Consider the following 24,063-nt stretch of genomic DNA (forward strand, 5'->3'; position numbering starts at 1 on the left):
TTTCCCACAGCGCCTGTGTCTTCAGTCAGCACCTGCACACGCAACAGCATCCGCACCCACACACCGCCTGGTTGGGCAAGGTCCCGGTCCCTCTCCTGGCAGACCTGCCTGCTATTTAAAGAACCCAAACCAACCGGGCAGGGCGGGAGGCAGGCCCAGGCCAGACCGGCATTCGCCGCCCGGCCTAGGGAAGTGCAGCGCTGCCGCCTCCCTCCCCTGAGCACCCCCGGTGCCAGCCCTCGCCCACGCTGTCGTGGCCACCGTAACTTCCCTCCCTCCCCCTCGGTGCTTCCGCGCTACCCGGACGAGGAGGGCGGGCAGAGGCAGCCCCTGGCCGTGCCGGGGCGGGGCGGCTGCGGGGGAATCCCGGGCGGGCGGGCCGGGCGCGGCTGACTCAGTGCGGGCAGGGGCAGGAGGAGGAGGCGGCGGAGGCGGGGCCGTGGCGCTTAGACTGTGCGCCGGCCGCCGCTCGGTGGCTTTCCGGCCATGAGCCCCCCGGCAGCGGGGCCGGGAGCGGGACCCGGGCCCGGGCGGGCGGACGGCGGGCGCTGAGCCATGTCGCGGGCGGCGGGCGGCGAGTGCCGCAAGGAAGCGGCGGGCTGGGAGGGCGAGGACGGGCAGTGCGACTCGGGCATCGAGTCGCTGCGCTCGCTGCCGGGCGGCAGGGAGACCCCCGCCGCGGCCGAGGGCCCCCCTGCCGCCCCCGAGGCCCTCGGGGAGACCCTCGCCGAGGCCGCCGCCGCCGAGGAGCGCCTGGATTCCAGCTACGGCTCCGGCGCCCTGCCCGAGGCTCTGCCCGGGCTGCCGGGGGCTCCGGGGAACCGCACCGAGGAGCCGCGGCCCGGGCCCGAGCCCCAGGGGCTCAGCCAGCAGCAGCTGCAGGCCCTCACCTACCTTTCGGAGGACGGAGACACGTGAGTGACCCCCGGGGAGCTGCGAGCGATTCCCCCCAGCCCCGGGCCGCTCCCCTTGCAGCCGGGCCGCCGGTGCCTAGAGATAAGGCAGGCTGTGCTTGCCGTGCCCGCAGCGCTCTGCCGAGCGCATCCGTTCAGCCATGTTGTTAAGGGCTCCCCGGGCCCGGCCTGGGAGCCTGCCGCCTTGCCGCGGTGCGAGTGGGTGCCTGGCATCCAGGCTTGGGGGGTTCACCCGCATGAGGGAACCCGAGCCAGTCCAGCGGAGTGAGCAGCAGGAGATGCACCCCAGGCTACATGGCACAGAGTGGACCCTCTAGGAAGCCAGCGTCCGCTTGCCATGGGGCTGCTAGCAACTAGGAGAAAGGGGGAGCAAATCAAGCCCACCCTCCTGTCTATGCCCCAGAGAATGCAACGTTTCCTCCGCAATGGGAAAGGCCTGGCTGTGTGAGATGGCACATAAGCAAGTCCTGAAACAAGATTGGCCATGCAGGGCAAGACCTTGCAATGGTTGTGTTAGATGCTGCTCAGCCGAGCAACCCAAGAACTATTTGTGCTCAGGTGGCAATCGCCTTGCTTTGCCAACTTGCCCACAGAGCCGCGGCTTTTGGCAGAGTTGTGACGCGCACCCCGATGTGGGGCTGCCCTCCTGAGCTTCTGTGACGGAGATAAGTGTTTGTCTTTATGAAGGGGGCTTCCCACAACCCTAATGCCCTCTTAAGGGCAGAGGCATCACACTGGAGTTATTTGGTTTGGTTTCTGGTAATTACCTTCAGCTAATCACAGCATTTTTTCCTGTTGTACGTTCCCTCGGTGGAAGGTTTTCATCATGAGTGTACACACAGAGCATGAGCAAAGCGTTCTTGCAGCTGAGGGCAAAGCTTTGCCCCAAAACCAGGCTAGAGTTTAATACTGAGTAATGGTGCAAGAGGAAGAGAAACTTAGAGGCACTGACATGATCAAGCAAATGTCTTCAGTAGCAAGAGCAGCAACAAAGCTCTGTCCTTGCCTGGCAGAGCTCCTCTGGATTGAAGCTGAAGATGAGCTGGGAGACAGCCTGAGTGTTTACTTCCCTGTTAGGAAGGAGTCTGTACATCTGCTAATTAGTTCATTAATGCTGACTGTGGGATCTGTTCTGAGGGTTGGCTGGAAGTCTCATAGCAAGCAAAGTTAGAGTAAACCCAGCCTCCCACACTCCCTAGACAGGCTTTCTAGTCCTGTCCTATCAGGCTGATTCTGTGGCTCCTCAGAATGGAAGAGCTTTGCCAGTTTTCCCAGCTGTAATGCTAGAGCCAAGGTGCCCATGGAGAGAGACAGGCGTCTTTTAATCAGAGCTGTGGAACTAACTCTTCCCCGCCAGGTTTGTGTGTCATGGTGTGCCCAGGGCTCCTGGCTTACTGTTTTATTCGTGAACCCCATAGATGCAGCTGCTTGGAGATGCTTTTAGTGCTTGAGGCTGTCTTGTTTGGTGGTTAAAGCCCTTTGCTTGTCAGACTTGCTTGGAGAGACCTAACGCAAACATCTTATTAACTAGGAAAACATTAATCAGTGGTGCCTTGGTTACTGTAGGCAGGAGAGGCTCTCAGAGAGCTCCCCAAACAGTTGCCTTTGCTCTTCTGTTCTCTCTCACTCGGAACAGGAAATCTGTAAAGAGTGAGGGAGGGAGCAATAGGTCTGCTGGTTGTACAGCTCAGGGTTCACCACGTCCACGCAGGAGACAGGCTTTCCTGGGATCTACTCCCACTGCTGGGAAAAAAAACTATTCTTGTGGTTAGAGTGGTGAGGCTGTGGATTTGTGCCTCCGCTATTCTTGTCTCTCCTCCTGACCCTGCGGCAGAGGTAGGTGGCATTTATATTTAGAAGTGCTGAACATCCACCACGCAGATCGATGCAGATGGGGACTGTGAGCACCCAGCGACTCATTGAACTGCCACCGGTTTTGTGTGTGAAACAAGTCAGGGCTGATAGTAATGCTAAAGTCTACGGTGCAATTGCTCATCCAGTGACAGAAGGTCCCCAGAGAGAAGGGATCAGATGGCCACAGGCTACATCCCTTTCATCCGGCCAGACAAACCCTTCTTCTCATCTCTGTCAGCAGCACATTTCCTTGTGTGCCTTTTTTAAATGTCTGCCACAAAACAGCTCCAGGCAGAGAATTAAAATCATGCTATCATTATATTTCAGAAAACTTGGGCAACTACACTTTCCTGTAATTGTAATTTTGAAAATACAAAAAGTTCACGGATTTTGGCCAAGTAGTTCTTGTTTCCCCAGATGCCCTGGCTGGTACTGAGCTGAGAGGACCACTGGGCTTGCACAAAGGGAGCTGGCAAAAGTCTTGGCTCTACATCTGACAAAAATCTTCACTGTCCATAGCTCCCTCAGGCTCACTCACCTGTGGCATCTCGAGGTGTGCCTGTGTTTGTCAGCCTGGCAGTTGTGGTGTAAGAACAGGAGGTGGAGGCAGAGGTGAAGAGCACATGCTTGGGTGGTTGGAGTGTCAGCAGGATCCTGCTTGGATACCTCCCTGCCTGCCTCCGCAGGACAGGAGCGTCAGAGCAGGCAGGATGAAGCAATGGGACTAAAACTGTCTCTCCCCGTGCCCCAAGTTAGAAGGAGTCTCGCTTTGGCAGGAAGGAAATTGGCTAACAGGAAGGATGGGGGTATGATGGCCAGTGAAATGCGTGGGTGCTGTCTTCCAAGAATTATTTGCCCAGATGTCATCCTCTCCATGGATGCCACTGGCAGCCCCTCTGCCTCAGGGAAGTCAGAGTCACAGTAATCTGGCACATTAGTCCCCCAAGAGAGTGTGGCCTCTTTCCTGTGAGGGCGGGAGAAGTTAAGCATGAGGAGTGGAGTGGGGTGGCAAGCAGAAGATGGTGGGTGCACTTTGGGCAGCGATCTAAATCCGTCTTATTGTGTGGGCAGGTAGAGAACAAACTCTGCACTCAAGCTCAAACAGTCTCCTCCTCCAAGCATCCGTCTTTTCCTTGTGACCCAAGACTCCAAATATCTGCCTCTTCCATGTAAACAAGCTCCTTTGCTGCCTACTTGGGTCCTGATGGGGCTGCCTTGTTTGGAAGTGGAGAGAGGGGCTTTCAGCTGTAGGACTCCCTGCCTCTGAGCAGACTGCAGGCAGGTTTATTGTTGTGCCCCAGCCTCCAGACCACCTCAAGCTTTGTGAGGATTCACTGAGGAAACCCCATCCTTCCCAGCCTCACCTGGCAGATGCGCAATTCCAACATTCTGGAAAAGGATGGGTGTGGGACGAGCTCTTCCAAGTGAACTAGGGTGTGAAGGGATCACCTGTTTTTGTTCCAGCACAAGAGAAGGCCTCCCCATTTCCTTGGGGTGATGTCAGCCTCTGCCAACTCTGGAGAGGCACAGTTGATTCATCTGTGTGTGAAGTTAGGCAGAGTTTCCTCTCTCTAGGACTGTATAGTCTATCTTAGACTTATAAACATGTTTTCCTTTCTGCCCATGCTGGTCCTTGGGCCGCACACCACTTTCTGCCATTGCACCTGATGCCGTGGTGAGGGAAAGGCTGCGGGCAGCACCTCTGCAGGAGTGTGACTGTCTTCTGCACGGGGCTCTGTAGGCAAAGCAGTGCAGCACCTCTGCAGGGGTGAAGGTCGAGGGACCCCAGTGCAATCACAGAAGGAAGACCTAGGCCTCCTTCAGATGGAAAAGGGGACTGTGTGGCTTTGGTTGGGTGCATGTTTCAGGGAGGGAGGGGAGCAGAGGAAGCCTGACTTCCTCCTTCCACCAGAGACAAGTGGTGCCCTATCTGCTGATAAGAAATCACGTGCCAGTGACTCGTGGGCTGAAATGCCTTAACAGGGGCTTGGGGACAGTTAACCGAGTAAAATCAGGGCCCCATGGGAGCTGATGTTCTGAACTGTTCACATCATGGTAGGGAAGGGGCCTCCCTTGCCTGCATGGGTTGTCGCTGAGCATGAAGGCTCATCTTGAAGGGACCAAGAGCCACTTCCAACCATTCATTGGCATGTGCCAGTCATAGCCCTCTCTAGTCACGTAGTCCTGTGCTGGAGATCTTCCCTGAGCAGAGGAATAGAGGTCTCCCCATTCAGGCTGTCTGCTCCAGTGTGGCAGCTTTCTCCCTGCTTGCCCTGCTTACAAGGGTATTGCTGAACCCCCCTGCGCCCTGTGTACCTTGGGGAATGCTCAGAGTGTGACAGCAAAAAATAAAGGAAAAGAAGGAAAAAGAAGCAGAGGACTGGAGAGACGCAGTTGTAGGTGAAGGATTAAAGGAGTCTGATGCAGAGAGCACACCTTGTTGCTGGTCAGGTTGGGAGCCCCCCTGCTTTGCTGGGCTGGGCTGTTGCCAGCTGCCCAGCAGTGGGATGGCCATAGTTACTGGGAACAGGGGATGCTCTTGGTTTTACCAGTGGGCCTTCAGAAACCTTGCTTGATTACCAGGATTCAAGTCCATCCCAAGTTATTCCCTAGTGTGCTGCCTGCTGCCAATTGTGGGGCATTAGAGAGAATGAGTCTTAACATGGGTCTGCCAGGAGGGAGATTTTCCTGTGTCTAGCTCCCTGTCCCTGAACTCTCAGCTCTTCCTCTGTGTGTGCTCAGGAGTTTGGTAAACAGGAGAGCTTGGTGTCTCTATGCAAGGCCAGGCAGCTCTGCACAAGTTGTTTTGGAATGCCCCAGAAGCTGCTGGCTGCTGCAGGGGTCACACACACAGAGCCTTGGCGTAAAGTGGGTAAGTCCTGGCAGCCTCCTGAGATCGTGCATGCAAGAGGGTTTTTTTTCTTGTTTGGATGATTTCAGCCTGGCTTGGAAGAAGTTTCTTCAAACTTTCCGCCTGCCTAGGTTTGCCTTGGAGTTGGGGCCAAACACAGGGAACTTCAGCACAGAGGAAGGGAAAGAATGGCTGGAAATTTCCGTGTCCTGGGGTGGAGAAGCCTTGCTGTAACAGATCAGCCAAGGTGCAGAGGGCTTCAGGTCCTTGCACTCTGCAGGCAGGCTTGACTGCTGCTGGGAAATGGTTGAGCTCAGCTAACTTAACACAAAAATTTTTATTTTTTCTTGGCTTGGGTTTGGGTTTTTTTTAGTATAGTGCGAAAAAATGAGGAGTCAGACATGACTGTGTAGGAAGAAGTTGTGGGATCTTTGCTGTGAGAGTGGTTACTGCATGCCTCTCAGTGAGCTGCGTGGGATGCTCTCTGTGTCAGAGTTGGGAAGCCCCTCTGACTGGGGCAGACCTACAGCTGAAGGGGGGCCCTGCGGTATCTTAGACCCACGGCTTGTGCCTCATTAAAAGAAAATCCTGAGACAGTGAAGGTACCTGTGGGGTTGTAAATGATTGCTAGAGTGTGTTGTACAGGCTCTGGCAAAGTCCAGGCACTTTCCTCTTGTAAGAGTCTCTTCTGACGTCAAGATATCTCGTTATGTACAGAAACTGTAGAATGTATTTGCCTCTCAGGGAGTCAGATGTGAGTTTGCTCTGTTTGAAATGGACTGTCCACAGTCAATGGACTTTTTGGGATGTTTGCTGCTTTTATTGAAATTGTTCATCATGCTTTTCTGACAGTGACTGGCCCCTGCTTGGGTGGGCTGACCTGTGTTCTGGCTTGGCCCATCTGTGCATGGATAGTGGTATGGGACAGGCCTGTTGTTTTGCAGGGAACAGCCCACATGCATCTGACGTTTCATGCTTCTGCGATTGCAGCCCCACCATCTGCTCAGAAATGGAGAAAAATTCTCACATGTGTGGGTGCAGATTCTAGAGGCTGTGAGGTCAGGGTACCCTCTCGTCCCCACCTCACTGAAAAATGAGGCACCCACAGCTGTTCTGCAGTGCCTCTCCTGCCACTCAGCCTCTAGCTCCCCTCATCCTCAAGCACTCAGACCATACGCTCTGCAGAGCACCCCAGGAAAGGCGAGACTGTCTCCTCTGCTCACCTATCAGTTCCCACCCCTCCCTCTGGCCCCAGCAGCAGCAGGCTGGGAAGCAGCTGCTGCCCAGACTGGAGATCAGGAATACTGAACCCAACCTGGCTGAAAGGGCTTTGCATCCCTCTAGCCACAACCTCCCTCCACTCCCATCCCAACCCCCTCTCCACTCAAATTCAAACTATGCCCTTCCCAAGGAAGTGGTGACAAAACCTGCAGGGCAGGAACACAGAACGTGGGACAAGGCAGCTGAGATCCACTGCTCCCTTGGAGCTGCCAGAGGGCAGCTGGAATAGCTTTATGGAGCGGGGCAGCATTGCACTGGTATGTGGGGAGGAAGCAAGGGAGCCAGGCTGGGCTGGTTCGGGGCTGCAGGGCAGGATGGAGCTGTGCTTGCTGGGCCCCCTGGCAGAGGTTCATGCTGGTGGCTGAGGAAGCGGTTAGCAGTGCAGGTTACAGGGCTGGAACAGGAGAGCAGAGCAAGCGCGGAATTCCCCTGCTGTTTTCCTCCTCCTTTGCTTTCTCTTTTCTATTGCTGCTGGGGCCATTTCCTCCCCTGAACAAGCTTCTCTTGTGTGAATTGTTTGTGTGATTTCCTACTGCTCCACTCAACCAAAACAAGGAGCTTAGAATGAACTGTTCCTGCTGCAGATAGGGACCTTATCTAGAGAGGGAGAAAAGCTTGTCAAAGCAAATTCAATTGAATGCTGGATCCCCTGATTAAGGTGCTTCTGGGGTGAGATGGTGAATGGAGAGCTGCTTTGTGGACAAGGTGTCTTGCTCTACAGATGGGGGGATCTGCATGGTCAGCTCCTTTTCTAGGGAGATGGAAAAGGATAGCCAGAGAACTGGGGGGACTTCAGTTCTGCTTGTGTGTCAGAGCTGGGCGTCACCCCTTACCATGTTCTCTCCTGCTGCCTCCAGTCCTCATGTGTGGAAACTTTTCCTACAGGACACTTGAGGTCATTCAGACAGCACAGTGGAAATGGATGCTCTCCTGTGCCTAAACTAGGACCACTTTGGGCATGGCATGTTCATTCGCAGGGATATCCCCAGGGATAGCCCCAACCTCTCTTCTCCAGGGTTGTTATCACTCTGATGATGGGTAGATCACTTTGTGCCAGGGATGTCCTGTGCCTTTGTGATTCAGAGTGTTGAGTCCCCTTATGCCAGGACAGAGCTGGTGAGCAAGTGGAAAAGCTGAGAATGAACCCAACAGTCTGTACTCCTGCTGTGTTTCCCTTGCTCACAGCTCCTCCATCCCTTGCCCTTTCCAAAACTCCCTGTTGCCCTTTCTGACAGTTCCTGCTGGACACCCACCCCTGTGGCTGCAGCCAGGAGCACTGCAGGCAAGAGCATGGGGAGCGGGGGAGCAGGCAAGTAGAGGAAAGCAGAAGAGAGATGTGCAGGTGGCCCAGGATGGGCAAGGATCTGAGCACGGCAGGGCAGAGGGCTTGTTCTGGCAAGGGCACACTGCTATGGCTGGGCAAGGAGAGGTTCTGGCAGCAAGCAGGTGTCTCTCCATCGCCATGCCCTGGCTCTGGCACACGACGTGCCAGCACGCAGCAGCCCATCAGAGCTGGACCATGCGGCTGCTGTGACACAGAGAGATGTCTGCTTGTAGCCTCGGTGGAAAAAGGTGGAGACTGGCACCTCAGCTCTCCTGGGTGTAAGAGGTTTGAGTTAGGAGACAATCCCAGTTCCTGTTTGGCAGCACTGCCGGTGGCACAGAATGCCTGAGTGCACATGTGCTCATGGTGGGCTCCTCCCAGCCCACTGGCCTTGTGATGATTCCCCCAAGTAGCTCAGGTTCTTGCAGCCATTTCAGGAAGTTGAGGGCTGGTATTGAGGAAAGGCGAGAACGAATGCAGAAATGAAAGCCCAGGAGTAGGCTGCACCCGGCTGGAGAAGGAAGGGGGAGGGGGAAAGCAATCCTTCAAAGCAGGCACATCCCAGCTGCAAGGTGAAAGCCTGAGCTCTGGCCAGGGGGATGGTCGTTCCCATTGCCTCTGCAGCATGGATGCCCAAACTAGCTCAGTGTCAGCCCAGCCCTGAGCTGCTTCACTGCCCTGTTGAGCTGCAAAGGCAGCCAAGCCAGGAAGAGTGAGGTGCTGGCAGTGGCAGAGGGCTGCTTGGGGGTTTCCGTCTCCCCCGGACGACGGCCCCACTCGTCCCCACATGACAGTGCAGTGTGGTGTGGGTAGTGACAGAGGGGCCCGGGGGATTCCTGGGGCAAGAGGGCTGTCTGCTATGGGACACAACCCTGAGCACTGCTCTCTCCCCTGGGAGCCCAGCGTGGCTCTGGAAAGTGAAAGCACCAGCGGTTTAATGTTGAAGCTGAATTTCCGTGGAAAGTCCCTTATTTGAGCAGTCTTAACTCTGCTGTACCTGAAAAAGGCAGATCCTGCAGCCTCTTCCTGCACGTGGTGCCTGGGGGCAGGTTTGGAGAAACAGGGGCTGTCCCTGTGAGTGTGCAAAGGACACCTCAGCAGAGGTGCTACCACAGGGACTGGGGGCCTGATGCAAAACCCAGCAGGGAATCTCCCTGCTCAGATCGTACCTAGGCTAGGGTTAGCAAAAGCCTGATGAGGGGAGGGCTATTCTTACAGCTGGTTGCCTTGTTCCTGGGCTGGGCCCCTTGGCTGTGCCTCTGGCCCATGGTCCCCAGAGGGTGGCCAGACCCTGCCCATGGGACTGCATGGCCCCTGCTTGCAGACCCCTCCCCTGCCCTGGGAGTGCTGGCAGTGAGGGGGTATCTCATGGCTGTGCAGAGGCAAACAAATGAGGGTGACCTCCCCTTCCAGTGGGGAATTCCCTGCTGTAACAACGTGGGGCTTCCCCGGGGACAAAGCCTCTTCCGCTGGGCACAGCCTCTCCTCTGGCAGCAGGGTGGAGAGGAGCTGGCCTTGTTTTGCCTTCAAAATCGGGTTTCAACTGAAGATGCCTGTAGTCCCAGATGCTGGCTTGATCTTCAAGCAGGACTTGGGAGGAGGTCAATAAAGGACATTCTTGGGAACTGTCCTCTGAGCTTCTCAGCACATTCATGTCCCAGTGCAACTGGCAAAAAGGCAGCCCCAGCCTCACTTCTTGTCTGTAATGGATTAGGGCCAGGTGTTGTTCTCCTGCCTGTGGAGGGATGCTCTCTATCCCCCACATTGCAGGTGGCATCCCAAAGCTGGGCTGTCTGGAGAGTGGGGCGTCTTGCCAGGACTGGCACAGCTCTCCCCCTCCATCTCTTGGCCCTGTCCGTCTCCATTGAAGCAGTGTGGGTGGCAGAGCCCAGCCTTCAGTTTGGAGCTGGTTCCTTCCAGAGACAGAGGCCACCCAGGGCCTGTAGTGCAGTGGTGAGGGGTCAGGAGGCTGAGCTCGTGCCTGCGTTGCTGCGCTGCCTGTTCCTCGCTGCTGACCACAGTGGCCAGGTTTGGCTAAGGTGGCTGCTCTGTAGTGGGAGGATGGGCCCTGCAGTGCAGGGACCCTGGGAAACAGGAGGCTGCCAGGGGAGACTGGAAATTCCCTCTCGGCTCTGCCTCTGTTGTGCTCTCGCTTCTCTTCTGACTGTGCAGAGGCTGTCTGGAAATTAAACCTGTCCTCGGGCTGGGGCACTCTGGGGTGCCTGGCCACCCCGTGGCTGTGGGGACCACAGTCCTGAGGACCAGAGCTCTCTGCTTTCCACCAAACTCTGACAGCTGCATCTCTGGTGTCTCAGATATCTGTGTGCCAGCCCTGCCATGACAGTGCTAAAAGGGAAGGATGTGGGGTAAAAAGAGGAAATCGGTGTGGGTCGGCAGATCAGCGGGCAAAGTCCCTGTGCCATGCAGGTGATCTTGGACCAGCCTGGGCTCCTGCCCAGCTTTGACTGTTTGCCTTCGTGGAGGGGAAAGCAGAAGTACAGTGTGCAGCTGGCAGTAAGGAACTGGAATTCCCCGGACAGCTGCCAGAGCCCAGACCTCTTTCCACAGCCGCCAAACCCAGCTCTTGGACTCTGGGAAAGACATCTCAGGCACTTTGGACTTACACAAGTTCGAGGCCTGGCTGTGGGCAGTGCCAGATTGAAGCCCTATTGCACATGCTGTGAGGTCTGAGGGAGGACCCTGTGTTCCTTAGCAGGGACAGAAGGGTCTGTTCCCCGTGGGGATCAGAGTAAAGGACTGCCCTGTGGAGCCTCAGACCATGTTCCTGCCTTGGCCTTCTGCTGAGCTTCCCCAGGGTGAGGGCAAGATGGAGAACCTCTAAGCTGGAGGGAAGGAGATTGGAAGAGGCAGGGAGATTGTTCCTTCATGCAGCAGGGAAGGATCTCTGCTCCTGAGCATGGCACTCAGAACTTACTTTTCTTTTTTTTCTCTCCTCCTAACCCACTAACTCGCTGTAGGTTGGTTCATCTGGCCATTATCCACTGTGTCCCAGCTGTAGCACTCTGCTGCATCGCTCAACTACCCAGGGAGGTGCTGGAGATCCAAAATGATCTTTTCCAGGTATGCTGTTGTGATAGGCAGAAGATGGGAGGAAGAGAAATGCCCCAGGCTGTTCCTGGATAGCTGTTCAGTCCATCTGCCCTTTCCCCAGGACCCCACACCTGCTTCCCCTAGAGTGTGGCAAAGGTCCCCTGTGTGCAGCCTCTTTGTAGGGAGGGGAAGAGGGGAGATGGAGATACCCTGAGGGAGAAGCGTGACAGCTCCCAGCACTGTGGGGTGAAGGGTTTCTTTGCAAGGCCCCAGGACGCTGCAGACAGCCATGGAAGAGGCGTGGCTTGAATGTGGCGGGGTAGATAACTTGGGAGTATGAGATCTGTCTCCATGGGTGACCCATGAGCTGAGGTGCAGGGGAACAGCAAGCCGTGTGACCCCACTAGTGTCAGCCACATGTAACATCACAACAGAGGTGTCCTGAGTGCAGTCAGCCTGTGCTGCCAGGCCAGCTCCTGGAGACTGGTGGGGCTCATCACACCTGGTGCCCTGCGGGGCATCCTCCCCTTTCCTAATTTCTCTCCAGACCCCGCTCCACCTCGCTGTGTACCTGGAGCAGCCCAGCGTGGTCCAGGCACTGATCCACAAGGGAGTGAACCCTGGGCTGCAGGACCGCAATGGCAACACCCCACTGCACTTGGCCTGTGAGCAGCAGCACCTGCAGTGTGCCCAGCAGCTGCTGGAGGGCCCGGCCACACCAGATGGCACCACTCAGCCCTGTGGGCACCACCAGGACCTGCAGCTCCAGAACTGGCAAGGTGAGACCTGGGGGCAGTGCAGCGGCAGAGCTGGTGGCCAGATTTGGGCAGACTATGAGATGTGTATGCAGGGACCCAGGAGCACAGTAGAATGGGAATGTGGCTGGGATTGGTGTGTCCCAGGGTTGTCTGCGCTGACTGTGGCTCTCTCTTCTGCCTCCCCATCACAGGTTTGGCCTGTCTGCACATCAGTACGTTGAAAGGGAACATCCCAATGATGTCTCTGCTGCTGGAGAGCGGCGCCAACATTGATGTTCAGGTAAGAATGGGCACGGTGTGATGTTCTGTAAAGGCTGGGTCAGTGGGATTCTCCTTTGGGCATTCCCTTCAGCCCTGGGGAAGGCACTGCTGTGAGGCTTGGGAGCACTGAATTTTGAGGGAGCAGAGAGTAAAGGTCCTTGAGAGGTTGTTGGGTGCTGTGACAGCGATCAGGATGGGGACTGCCCTCTGCACCCAGTCAAAGGGGTGTGGGTGGGTGCTGCAGGGCCCAGCTGAGGGGACCCCCCACCCACACCCTTGTGATCTGTGGGTTGCAGGAGGGCACGAGTGGGAAGACCCCACTGCACCTGGCTGTGGAGTGCCACAACCGTAGGGCTGTCCAGTTCCTGCTGCGCAATGGGGCATACGTGGATGCCCAGATGTACAACGGGTGCACTCCGCTCCACCTGGCCGTGGGCCGCAAGGATGCTGCCATTGCTGCCATCCTCTCACACTCTGGGGCTGACACCCTGCTGAGGAACATGGAGAATGAGACAGCTCAGGACCTGGCTGATGGCAACGACGATGTGAGTCTCTGTGGGGGAAGCCTGTGGCTCTGCAAGTGTGTCAGGGGGTGCAGGAGCTGGATGATTGGAGGGACCTTCCTAGGAAGAGCTTGTAGCTGTTCCTGTCCTTCCCTGTGTGGTGTACGCATTGGCTCTGTGGGTGGGGAATAACAGCTTTTTGCCTTTTGCCCTAGGAAAAGCCCAGATAGGGTTTCTTGGCATTTCCCTGGGGGGAAGGAGGACTGGGTGTGCTGGGGCGGAAGATTCGGGCCCCTACCCCAGCTTGGTGAAGACACAACCCTGGATGCTTACATGTCCATACCTTTGGTCTTTGCAGCTCCTTGCCTTGCTGCCTTTCGATGACCTGAAGATCTCAGGGAAGCCTGTTGTGTGCTCTGAATGAGCGGATGGACTCCTTTGGCCTTCCTTCCTCTGTGCTGCTGCCCTGCTGCCCACTAGGATCTTGCCTGCCTGCGGTTCAGTGGGAGCAGAGACACTTTGGGAGACTTATCCCACTGCCCCTCCCCTCTTTTGAAGTTTTGTTAGCCTCAGGCTGCCTTCCCAGATAAAGAAGGTGGCATTATGAGCACTACACAGGGGAGGCTTTTCTTTTAGAATCTGTGCACTGCAGCAGGACTGAATTTCCCCTCCCTGCCGTGGGTCTGACTTGTGGGGATCTCCAGCATACACAGGGAAGGAGCAGGAGAGGACTCATTTTCACACTGTAGGCCGGACAGAACATCGTCTGGCACCCCCTCCGAAAAAGTGTGGGATGAGGAGAGTCAATACTCACCCTAATAAATGTTTGTTGTTGCTGTGGGCACCAGAGGTCTCATGTGATCTAACCCACCCCGCAGCGTCAGGAGGCTGTGCATCACTGCGGGGGCTTGGAGACGTGAAGGCTGCAGGGGTTTCCCCAGGCTGCCCGCTGCCCTCCTCCACACCGCAGAAGGTGAGTGGGAGCACAGGGCCTTCCCCACTTGCAGAGCCTTTCTACTGCTCAGGGCCAAGGCTGGGGGATCACAGCAAGGTGCTCTATTCCCATGCTGTCTTGCCAAGCATCTGGCTGCAGGGCTGGAGAAAGCGCATAGGAGATGCAGAAGACTAGGTTGTGGATCCCTGCTTCTGCCATTGTGCCTGACACCTTGCTGCTTTACTGTGCTTTGGTTTCCTCTTTCACAGAGGACAGGAAGATCCTGTCCTCTCTCCTGGCTTGGAAGTAGATTTAAAAACTTAGGGTATGGGTTGTCCTGGGTTTTAGATTCTCCCAGGCTGAAAGTGGAAGAAGTGGCAGCATTATCTTCCCATCCCTTCTGTTGTTCAACTCGCCACCCTTCCCTGCCACTTACTTCTCCAGCCAGAGGAGCACATGCAATGCATTAGGAAATCAGCCAAAGGTGCTATGGGAATGGAGGCACAGAGCTGACTTACCCCATCTCAGCCAGGAAAATTCCCCACTTGTTGCCTGGGAGCAGCTGCTGTTGTTTGGGACAAATACTGGATGGTGCAATCAACCAGGATGCTCTGGAGCAAGCTCTTTTCTTCCTCCCTTCTTCTATGGGAATGCTGCCAGCAGCATAAGGACCCCCCAGGCCTCTGGACCTTGCCTGGTTTCCTCAGCAGTTCTGGGCTGGATTGCTCTGTTTCTTTTGAATCTTTGCCTCTTACCTTCTGGCAGGGCCTCAACCCTGCTGCAAACCCACGGGCTGTTTCAAGGACATCTTTCACAAGGGACAGGAGGCACTTCCAGGCTGCCCAAAGAAGCAATGACAGCTGCTGCGGGACAGTGTAGGATGGTGTGGCCAGGGCTGTAGCTGGGAGCAAGGGGGAAAGGCAGAAACAAGGGATCTGCACTTTTTTGTTTGTTCTATTATTTTAAAATAAAACTATTTGTTTTAAAAATATGTCTTGTAAAACATTACTGAGTGGCCATGTGCTGGCTCCAGCTGGCTCTGCAGCCGTGCTGGGGGCTGGGATAGGGAATTTGGGGCTGGGGTAAGTGCCATACTGACCTGCACCTGTCCCGGGGACAGGCTGTGGCAGTGCCCAGAGCAGGGCTGGCAGTTCAGAGGGGGCTACTCTGAGACGGGGCAGGGATGGGGGAATGCCAGGGGTCAGCTTGGAGGGCTTTTAGCTTGAATCAAGAATAGTGTGGCCAGCAGGACTAGGGAAGTCATCGTCCCTCTGCACTTGTGAGGCCTCCCATCGTGTCCTGTGTCCAGTTCTGGATCCCTCACTTCAAGAGAGTGCAGGAGCATTTCTAGAGAAGGGCAACAGAGCTGGTAAAGGCTTTGGAGCAAAAGCCCTATGCTGAGCTGCTGAGGGAGCTGGGGCTGTTCAGCCTGGAGAAAAGGAGGCCCAGAGGATACTTCATCACTCTCTACACCTCCATCATAGGTGAGTGTACTCAGGTGGGGATCAGCTTCTTTTTTTAGGCAACCAGCAACGTGACAAGAGTACATGTAGCTCTGCCCAGGGAGATTTAGGCTGGATGGCAGGAGGACTTTCTCTACACAAAGAGCGATTAGACATTGGAATAGACAGGCCAAGGAGGGTGGTGGAGTCACCTTCCCTGGAGGTGTTTAAGGAAAGACTGGTTGTGGCACTCAGTGCCATGGTCCAGTTGAGACGGTGGTGTTCGGTCCCAGGTTGGGCTCGATGATCTCAGGTCTCTTCCAACCTGATCGCTGCTGCGATGGCGGCCCCGCCCCGCCCGCCGCGGTCCCTCCGGAGCGGCAGGGGCGCTGTGGGGCGCGGAGCGCGCCCGCCGGGCGGGGGTTCCGCCGCCGCCGCCGCCGCCGCCGGGAGCGGAGCCGAGGGGAGCCGGCCGGGAGCGGGCCGGGGCCGGGCCGCAGGTGGGTAACGAGGCCGGGGCGGGCGCGGAGGGCGGGCCGGGCCGCGGGCGGCAGCTGCCCTGCTGGGCGAGGGCTGCGGCCGCGCTGCCGGCCTGCTCGCTGCGAACGTGGCCGCCGGGCAGGGAGGCGGCGCCGGGGCCACGCTCGCCCCGCACCCGGCCGGGCGCTGCCGCTCCCGCGGGGCCACCGGCAGAGAAGCCCCGGAGCGGCAAGCGCAGGGCTCTCCCCTCCCTGGAGGCCCGCGGCGGAGGGAGCCCCGCGGCCGGCGGGGAGCCGCAGCCCGGTGCCTCTGCTCGTGGCCGCCGGGCAGAGGCGGCGCTGGGCCCTGGGGGAACCATGGCAGGGACCCCCTGCGACCCGGCTGCGTGCAGGGACAGGGACAGGCAGCAGCGACGAGAGCCCGAAATGTTAGTATGGACTTGTCGGCTCCAAGCTTGTGTTTGACCTCAGCCCTTCCCAGCGCTGGAGGCGCGCTCAGGAGTATCAGGGCAGGATCTTCTTCAGAGCCGGGACCCAAAAGGTGCATCCCAGGCAGAGGGCTGGGTGCCAGCCCGGCTCCGAAGCGGCGCGTTTGAGATCTGCCCTCGCAGTGCCCAGCGGAGCCGCGGCCGCTGTGCTGTCCTGGGCTGCTCCGCACACTGAGGATCCTTTCACGCCTCAGCATGCTGCCTGCTCAGCCCCCCCGCCTTCTACCTGTAACACTGGCGCCCCTGTTCCTTCCCAGCCTCGGCAGAGAGGGCAGGGCCTGCTGCACCGAGTCAGCTCTGGGGGCCTGGGAATTGCTAGCTCAGGCATAGAGAGCCATTGTCCCTCCATAGCCTCCTCCTCACGGTCGCTGTGGGAGAGCGGAGCTGATTCTCCTCCCATGGCAGCGCTGCAGGAGCTGGCGGGGTAACAGCAGGCGCAATCGTGCTGAACGGAGCTTGCAATCCCTGGCAAGCTGCAAATGTGGCAACAGACCCTGTTATTTGTATCTGACTTCTGCAAAAGTGAACGGCGTTTCTGCACCCCACCATCAGCCAGAGTTACTTAATATGGACAAACCCAGGAGCGCATGGGCAGCTTCGGCCCCAGGTGCGATCACCGAGCCCTGTTATTGCATCCCACAGCACCTGAAGAGCCTGTGATGATGCCCCTGCATCAGGAGAGATGGAGTGGAGGTGTCAGACTGTCTTTTCTAGGGGAGCGGGGAGACTGAGGAGTAGGAAGCAGGCAAAGAAATCTACTCCTAGCCATTTGTTCCTCTCTCTGGGTTGGGAATTTCTATGTCCTTTAAGTCACAGAAGGGAGATTTCTGGGTGAAACACAGCCTCAGCTTTGGTGACGTTATTGAACTCCAAGGGCCTGGCCACAGTAGCTGAGGACGAGAAAAGTCCCTGAGGTCTTTCCCAAGGGAACAAGAGATTGGTGGGAGTGCTTGCTCGTGAAATGGCAGGGGACTTTCTTGCCTTTAAAGCCCTTAAGTTTGTAAATCTCTGAGTTTCCTGTGGGGGCTACTAGAGGTCACAGCTATACAATATTTGGGCCAGGTACACCCCTAAATAGGGCCTAAATTCCTCTGACTCTCTTGTTTCTGGAGGAGGGCGAATTAACATCTCTATCCCTTTCAGTCACAGGAGCTTTTCAGGTGTGTGTTCATGTAGCCAGCCCACAGCACTCTCATCTGGCCCCCAAGGCAACTGGGAGGCTTTTCCCACTGAGGAGACTGGGGCAGGGATGTAGCATGGACCAGGGAAACCTTCTACCCTGATGCAGGAAGCTGCAGCTTACTTTTTGTGAGGGGAGGATGCAGGCGGCCTTGGGTGTAGGGAGTTCTCTGCCTGGTGGCTCATTCTGTTGAGTACCAGGTGCCCCTGAATATTGCAGGATTGCCTCTGTGAGAGAGAGGACGATGAAGGGAAGAACTCCTTCAAGGACTAGTAAAGCTGTTTTAAAGCTGGCTAGATCACTTCCTACAGCTATAGCTGAAGAATATCAGCTATACCTCATTGCATAGTCCTGGTAAAATCCCAAGCAGACAGCTGATAGGAAAGTTCCTTTCCAGCCTTGCTTTGTGGCTGTGTTTTGCCAAGCGGGTGAACCGTGGTAAATTCCTCTGAGCCGTAAGGAGTGCCTTGGCACACTCCCAGGGCTGCACGGGGAGGTGGGGGAGGCTGGCAGCCCCAAACCCTGCCTCTCCTCCACTCACCTGGTATAGCTGGAGGCGAAAGCTCTGAACTGTTTGCTTCCAAAGGAAAGTTGCTCATTGCCACAGGCTTGAAACATGAGCTTCTAGGTAGGAGTCAATTTTTCCATTCAGTTACCTTTTCCTTTTCCACCCAAAAGCTGTGCTAAAGTCTAAATTATAAAAGAAAGGTGTGAGGTGCTCCTTGCATTTGGAATAAGAGTATAGTCAAAACCAGATGGTTACAGCAGTGTTCTCTCTAATCCTGGGAATCCAAGCTTTTAAGTCCACATGTTCCAGAGCAACTCCCTTTAACACAAGCAAACATAGATGTCTGGCCTGTGCTTTTCAGCTCCAGGGGACTTTTCAGGTGATGAGGATCAGGTTGGCTGGTGGGTGTTACAGGCATGTGGAGTGGAGCTGCCCAGGTACCAGTAGCCCAGCACCTGGCTCTTTCTCTCTCCGCAGTTTTGCCTTCCCCTCGTGCTGGCTTCCCTCCCTGCGATGGCTACAGGTGAAGAGATCGTGCCTGCCCTGCAGGACTCATGGGGGGACTTCTGGCTCTTCCGTTTCTTTGTTAATGCTGCTGGCTATGCGAGTATTGTGGTACCGGGCTTCCTCCTCATCCAGTACTTCAAGAGAAGGAACTACTTGGAGACAGGTAGGAGCGGGACCTTCCCTTCCACATCCTGCATCCCTTGGAGCTCTCTGCCCTGCCTCTGTCTGCCCCACTCGGGTTGTTTCCTCAACCTGCATTGTCAGGCTTGAGCCACTCACAGAGCTGTGTCCCACTGCTGTCCAGCTGCTATCCTGAAACAAATTTCTCTGAGCCCCCCGTGCCAGCAGATCTGGAGGCTCGTGAGGAGGGAGGCTTTACCTCTCAAGCTGGTGCAGCATGAGGTGCCCAGGCTTTGGTTAATTGTGTCTCCATCTTCTCTTACCCTGTCCAGGCCGAGGCATTTGCTTCCCTGTCATCAAGTCCTGTGTGTTTGGCTCTGAGGTGAAGTCTGTACATCAGGACGATGGCTCACTGCCACTGCGAGCAGAGCCCACAGAGTCCTCCACAGCCCGACAGGTCTTCAAGCTGCTCTTCTGTGCTGCTGGTCTACAGGTAGGAGTCCTGTGCATGTGTGGCTGTCCCATTCTGGAAGGAGGAGGTGGCCAGTGGGTTAGTGGCTGTCAGTTCCATGAAGGCCTAGGATGCAGTGCTGTCCTTGATCAAGGCAGGGTTGGAGGCTGGGACAGGATAGTCTGTCCTTAAGAGCTGTGGAGGTCCATTTAGCTTTTGTCATTTGGGTTGGAGCATCCTGTCTGTCTGATCGCAGTACTCGAGAGCCTCTGAAAATTCTGTGATTCAGCAGATTGTTAAGGCTGCTTTTGTTCTAGTGTCAGATCAGCAGATAGTTTGAGCCCTCTTTTCTCCCAGGCTCTCCCATGGGTCACTGTCTGGGACTGATGGATTCTGCCTTGATGGATTGAATTTGAGTACTGGAGAGAAAATACTTAATTCAACTACAGATAAATAGGAATTTAAAATGTTAGATTCCCCAGCCTGAGCATTTAGGAAGGGCAACTTTTTGGTCTGTGAGGACAAAAAATAGCAATGTGGGCACTGAGACAGAAAAACACAGGTGTCCTGCAGCCAGGAAATGACTCACTCTCTGGCCTGCTCCCCCAACCCATTCAGACTTGCTGAGGGCCACCAAATTCTTCCATCTCTCTGTGTCTTAGTTTCTTGGGAGATGTGTGATGAGAGGTAGTCTGCGTTACTTTTGTGAGGGGCTTGGTGCTGTTGCACCAAAAGTAGTGGAGATGACAACCAGGACAGTGACTGTCCCTTGTGGACAATTTCGTCCGCTGGTTTTGAAACTAGAACTGATTTGGATGTAAAAACCAGGCCTAGGGAGCTGGAAGTGAAAACCAATGCAGAGGCCACTGGGAAAACTGCCAGGACTGCCGCAGGGAGCTGGCACCAAAGCTGCGGCTGTGTATCAGTAACGTTCCCTGATTCGGTCAGTCTGGTTCCACAGGCTTAAAGCAGTTCACAGCCTAAGTGCTCGCTCTCACCAGGATGTTTGCACTGTGGGCTTTTCTCCCCTGATCACTGGGCAGGTGTGCTTTGGAACAGGATGTTCCTGGTTGTACCCACACGGGACAGCGGGTTCCCTCAGACAGGGGGAGTGGGGCGTGGTCCTGTCTGGGGTAAGCATTGCCATGCAGAGGATGAGGCAACACTGGGGAAAGCAAGGATCTCCTGGGATCTCTTCTTCCTGTTGTTGCTGACAACTGCTGTTGTGGGTCCTGACTCTCCCTGTGCTCCTGCTGCTTTGCAGGCTTCCTACCTCACATGGGGTGTCCTCCAGGAGCGTGTGATGACGAGAACCTATGGTGCCACTGAAACAGACCCTGGTGAGAAATTCAAGGACTCCCAATTCCTCGTGTTCATGAACCGCATCCTGGCCTTCACAGTGGCTGGTCTGTACTGCGCCCTGACCAAGCAGCCACGCCACGGGGCTCCTATGTACAAATACTCCTTTGCCTCCCTCTCCAACATCCTCAGCAGCTGGTGTCAGTATGAGGCACTCAAATACATCAGCTTCCCCACCCAAGTGCTGGCCAAGGCCTCCAAGGTGATCCCGGTGATGATGATGGGCAAACTGGTGTCACGCAAGAGTTACGAGTACTGGGAGTACCTGACTGCTGCCCTCATCTCCGTGGGGGTCAGCATGTTCCTGCTCTCCAGTGCTCCTAACAGGACGGTGTCCACTGTCACCACGTTCTCTGGCATAGTGCTCCTGGCTGGCTACATCATCTTCGACAGCTTCACCTCCAACTGGCAGGACGCTCTCTTCACCTACAAGATGTCTCCCGTGCAGATGATGTTTGGCGTCAATGTCTTCTCCTGCCTTTTCACCGTGGGCTCGCTCTTGGAGCAGGGTGCCTTGCTGGAGTCGCTGCGCTTCATGGCCCGCCACTCGGAGTTCACCGCCCACGCCGTGCTGCTCTCCGTGTGCTCTGCCTGTGGCCAGCTCTTCATCTTCTACACCATCAACCAGTTTGGGGCAGCTGTCTTCACCATCATCATGACGCTGCGACAGGCCTTTGCCATCCTCCTCTCCTGCCTCATCTATGGGCACACCGTCACTGTTGTGGGTGGGCTGGGCATCGCCGTTGTCTTCATGGCCCTCTTTCTCCGTGTCTACGCCCGCAGCCGCATGAAGAAGCGCAGTAAGAAGCTCCCACCAGGCGAGAGCCCTGTACAAAAGGTCTAAGGAAGCTGAGGCCATGGCATTTAAGCCATGCCCGCTGTCCTGCCTCTGCTCGAGGGTATTTGCTTGATTTCTCAGAACCCACTGAGGAGAAGAGTGGGGTATGGATAGGCAGGACCAGTGACTCAGTTTTCCACATGCTTTTCCTGGGAAAGGGGCTGGAACAAGCCCAGGAAATGCACTGGGCTGACGCAGCTCCAAACCTTTCCATTTGCCTTAATAGGTTAAAGACTTACAGCCAAGGCACAGGGCTGGGGGCACACCAGCATGGGGCTGCTGGTATTCCTGCCTTCCTGTCCTCTGTCTTGTGGCTTCTCCCCCAAAGTCACTGATGAACAAGGGAACTCTTCCCTGGCACTGTCTTGCCTCTGGCTAATGCTCCTCCATTTCTGTTGGTACTACAGAGCTTGGCAGGAGGAAAGGGCAAGTGAAACACTAGGTTTCTTTTTGAAACACCTCTGAGTGAGGCATCTCAAGCTGAGCCCATCAAAGGGTGGGGAATGCTCTTCCTCCATTCCAGGAGGGGCTCTGGGTAGTACAGGCACAGCCAAGGGAAGGACTCCCAGCCTGTCCTACTCCCAGCCTGGGATCTGTTCTGGGAGGGCACTGCAGTGAAAGGCAGTACCTCCCAGTTTGGTTTTATCAATTCTTTGCCCCTGCTCCAAGACACTTTTCTTTGCTCCCCTCAGCCCAGGCTGATTTTTATGCAGCACCTGAGCTGGACAGTTCCAAGGCTTGCCGAGTCCTTCGAGGTTGCTTTTTAGCTACATCTGCTGCTGTAACGGGCCGAAGGCTGCACTGCCCAGAAGCCCCAGAACCACCTCGGGGTCCCTCCGTGCCGCGCTGTCTGGGTTTTGTGGTTGCCATTCAGACAAGCACAAACAACCCCACTGTTTCCTGCTGCCTGGAGGCACTGGCCCTGGTTCTCCCAGGGGCTGGCCACAATCCGTGCCTGGAGGGTTGGGACATGGGGCAGAGCCCGCTTGCGGTGCCTTGTTCCTGCTCCACGGTCAGCAGGGGATGGAGCAGTGAAAGCTGTTCTTCCCCAGGAGCCTGGGTTTTACTGGTCGGTCCTTTTCCCGTCAACACAACCTGACTGACAAACCAGCAGGTTTTGGTACTTTTGAAAAGCAACTTTTTTCTCTTTTTATTTTATTAAATTAAAAATATGCTGCATATAGTGCCATGGGCGTAAACGTGGGGGTTTTGTGGTTGTTTTTTTTTCCCATGTATCTGGAGGGAGGGAAGAGATTTCCAAGTCTTCCTGTGTCCCTAGTCTCTCTGGGACAGCAAAGTTGTCTTTCCAAATACAGGTGCCTCTCTGTCTTTGCCAAGGCTGGTATCAACCAGGGTTACACTCAAAGCTGCAAGGCCCGACAGGAGATCCTTGTACACACAGCTAGGGAGCACAGCCAGGTTTGGAATGCTGCCTATGCTGGTGGGCAGGGGAGGGAGCCTTAGCCTCAGTCTAGTTTGGCTCCTTGGTCCCTAAGGGTGCACCTTAAGGAATTCCCAGTGGGTGTAGCTACCAAGAGGTGATACAGAAGCCTTCTGAGCACCTGCCAGCCAGGGCCCTGGTGCTGTAGCCCTGTGTGGGGTGTGCTGCAGCAGCCAGAGCCAGGAGAGGACTGAGGTGTGGATGGTCCATCCTCCGATATGTGTGTGGGAGGAGTGGTGAAAAACTCTGTAGGTGAGGGGGAGTCTGGCATCAGAGACAGGACAGGGGCCTAACAGAGCTAGGGAAAGAAAGGGGACACTCAGGTGAGGGTTACAAGAGAAACACAGGAAGAGACTAGGGACAGTGGTGACTTAGCTGAGCCTGGAGGGATACCAGAGCAGGTTTCAGAGCACTTGGCTCTCCAGCAGTTTTACCTGTGCTCCTTGTCTAGCTCTGAGCTTTTGGAGTTGCTTGTGCAACCTCACAGCTTTTCATCCTGCGCTACAAATGTGCCCAAATGCACCCACCATCTGCTGACAGACTGAAAATGGAATTGATTTCCTTTGATTCGAAACAAACAAAACAACAAAAACTCACATTGCCAGGTTAGGAATGGGATTCAGTGGGATAACCTTTCTAATTTAAATGTAGATTTAAACAAAACATTAGTGGAGAAAGAAAATCCAGGACATTAACTTTAAAAATTTGCTTTTTATTGGTTCAGTGTTTGGCAACACCTTCCTATCCAGAGAGAAATCCTGCTGCTAAACAATTTGTTAGCTCAGCTCCACCACTGCCCTGGCAGGCTGCACCCACACAGCTGCCACACTGGCAGCACAGTCAGTGTCCTGGTGTGCAGCAAGGGATTGCAGCAGGCTCTGCCTCCCTGTTGAAGGCGGATACTGGCTAAAGCCCATTCTATTTTGTGCCTTTGGCAGCTGGCATGTGGGCAGCGAGAGATCTCAGTGCTGGTGTCACTTTTCTGTGACAAACCCCAAGGGCCACTGTGGCTCAGGGTGACAGACCTCACAGAGTGTGAGCTCAGTGCAAGGGGCAGCTCATTTAGAGGGGATGTCCCAGGCTTTTCACACAGGACACAGATGGAAAGAAGCCAGATACTGCCCAACCCCCAGTGGCTGCTGAAGGCCAGAAAGGGCGGGCTGGCAGTGGGAGGAAAGGAATTGGGTCTTTGGCCCAACAGCTGAGGAGAGGCAGCTTCACTACAGCCCAGAGCTGTCACTGCACACCCTGCTCCACACTGCAGTGGGACAGGCAGATGGCTCCTGCCACTGTCCTGCCCAGAGGCGTTCAGGTCAAACCAGCCGGCAGCAGCCCGGGCTCAGGCCCTGGCACAGCTCATCCAGCTGATGACACAGACTGGAAGTCTGCTCCCAAGCTGGGGCATGCAGTGCTCCAGATGGAGAACTACTGCTCAGTGGAGATGACCCCACCTGCATAGCAGGTCATGTATTCCATCCACTTCATCTTGCCAGGGCATGGAGAAATCAACATCACCTAA

At 55.7% G+C, this 24,063-nt stretch overlaps 2 protein-coding genes across 3 annotated transcripts; both read left to right on the forward strand.

Annotated features, from left to right (window-relative positions):
* Positions 1 to 393: 393 nt before the first annotated feature.
* NFKBIE (NFKB inhibitor epsilon) lies at positions 394 to 14,722 on the forward strand. The gene is made up of 6 exons (XM_063390891.1): positions 394 to 914; positions 11,203 to 11,305; positions 11,823 to 12,054; positions 12,225 to 12,313; positions 12,591 to 12,839; positions 13,156 to 14,722. Exons 1-6 carry the CDS (start codon positions 556 to 558, stop codon positions 13,219 to 13,221), a joined length of 1,098 nt encoding a protein of 365 aa, XP_063246961.1. The 5' UTR covers positions 394 to 555; the 3' UTR covers positions 13,222 to 14,722.
* An 804-nt stretch (positions 14,723 to 15,526) lies between these two features.
* On the forward strand, positions 15,527 to 22,302 carry SLC35B2 (solute carrier family 35 member B2). 2 transcript variants are annotated; one of them, XM_063390888.1, is made up of 4 exons: positions 15,527 to 15,673; positions 18,306 to 18,498; positions 18,788 to 18,948; positions 20,171 to 22,302. In XM_063390888.1, exons 2-4 carry the CDS (start codon positions 18,342 to 18,344, stop codon positions 21,107 to 21,109), a joined length of 1,257 nt encoding a protein of 418 aa, XP_063246958.1. In that variant the 5' UTR covers positions 15,527 to 15,673; positions 18,306 to 18,341; the 3' UTR covers positions 21,110 to 22,302. The 2 variants fall into 2 exon arrangements, with proteins under 2 accessions (XP_063246958.1, XP_063246959.1); XM_063390889.1 differs by lacking the exons at positions 15,527 to 15,673; positions 18,788 to 18,948 and having other exon boundaries at positions 18,418 to 18,498.
* The last annotated feature ends 1,761 nt before the right edge of the window (positions 22,303 to 24,063 follow it).

Source organism: Prinia subflava, chromosome 2 (genome assembly GCF_021018805.1).
Source record: "Prinia subflava isolate CZ2003 ecotype Zambia chromosome 2, Cam_Psub_1.2, whole genome shotgun sequence".
NCBI classification, from domain to species: Eukaryota; Metazoa; Chordata; class Aves; order Passeriformes; family Cisticolidae; genus Prinia; species Prinia subflava.

Excerpts from the sequence above, each read along its gene's own strand:
- SLC35B2 (XM_063390888.1), top strand. The coding sequence starts at position 18,342 with ATGGCTACAGGTGAAGAGATCGTGCCTGCCCTGCAGGACTCATGGGGG. Across the intron at positions 18,499-18,787 it reads AAGGAACTACTTGGAGACAG|GCCGAGGCATTTGCTTCCCT; the intron begins GTAGGAGCGGGA and ends TACCCTGTCCAG. Across the intron at positions 18,949-20,170 it reads TCTGTGCTGCTGGTCTACAG|GCTTCCTACCTCACATGGGG; the intron begins GTAGGAGTCCTG and ends GCTGCTTTGCAG.
- NFKBIE (XM_063390891.1), top strand. The coding sequence starts at position 556 with ATGTCGCGGGCGGCGGGCGGCGAGTGCCGCAAGGAAGCGGCGGGCTGG. Across the intron at positions 11,306-11,822 it reads TCCAAAATGATCTTTTCCAG|ACCCCGCTCCACCTCGCTGT; the intron begins GTATGCTGTTGT and ends ATTTCTCTCCAG. Across the intron at positions 12,840-13,155 it reads TGGCTGATGGCAACGACGAT|CTCCTTGCCTTGCTGCCTTT; the intron begins GTGAGTCTCTGT and ends TGGTCTTTGCAG.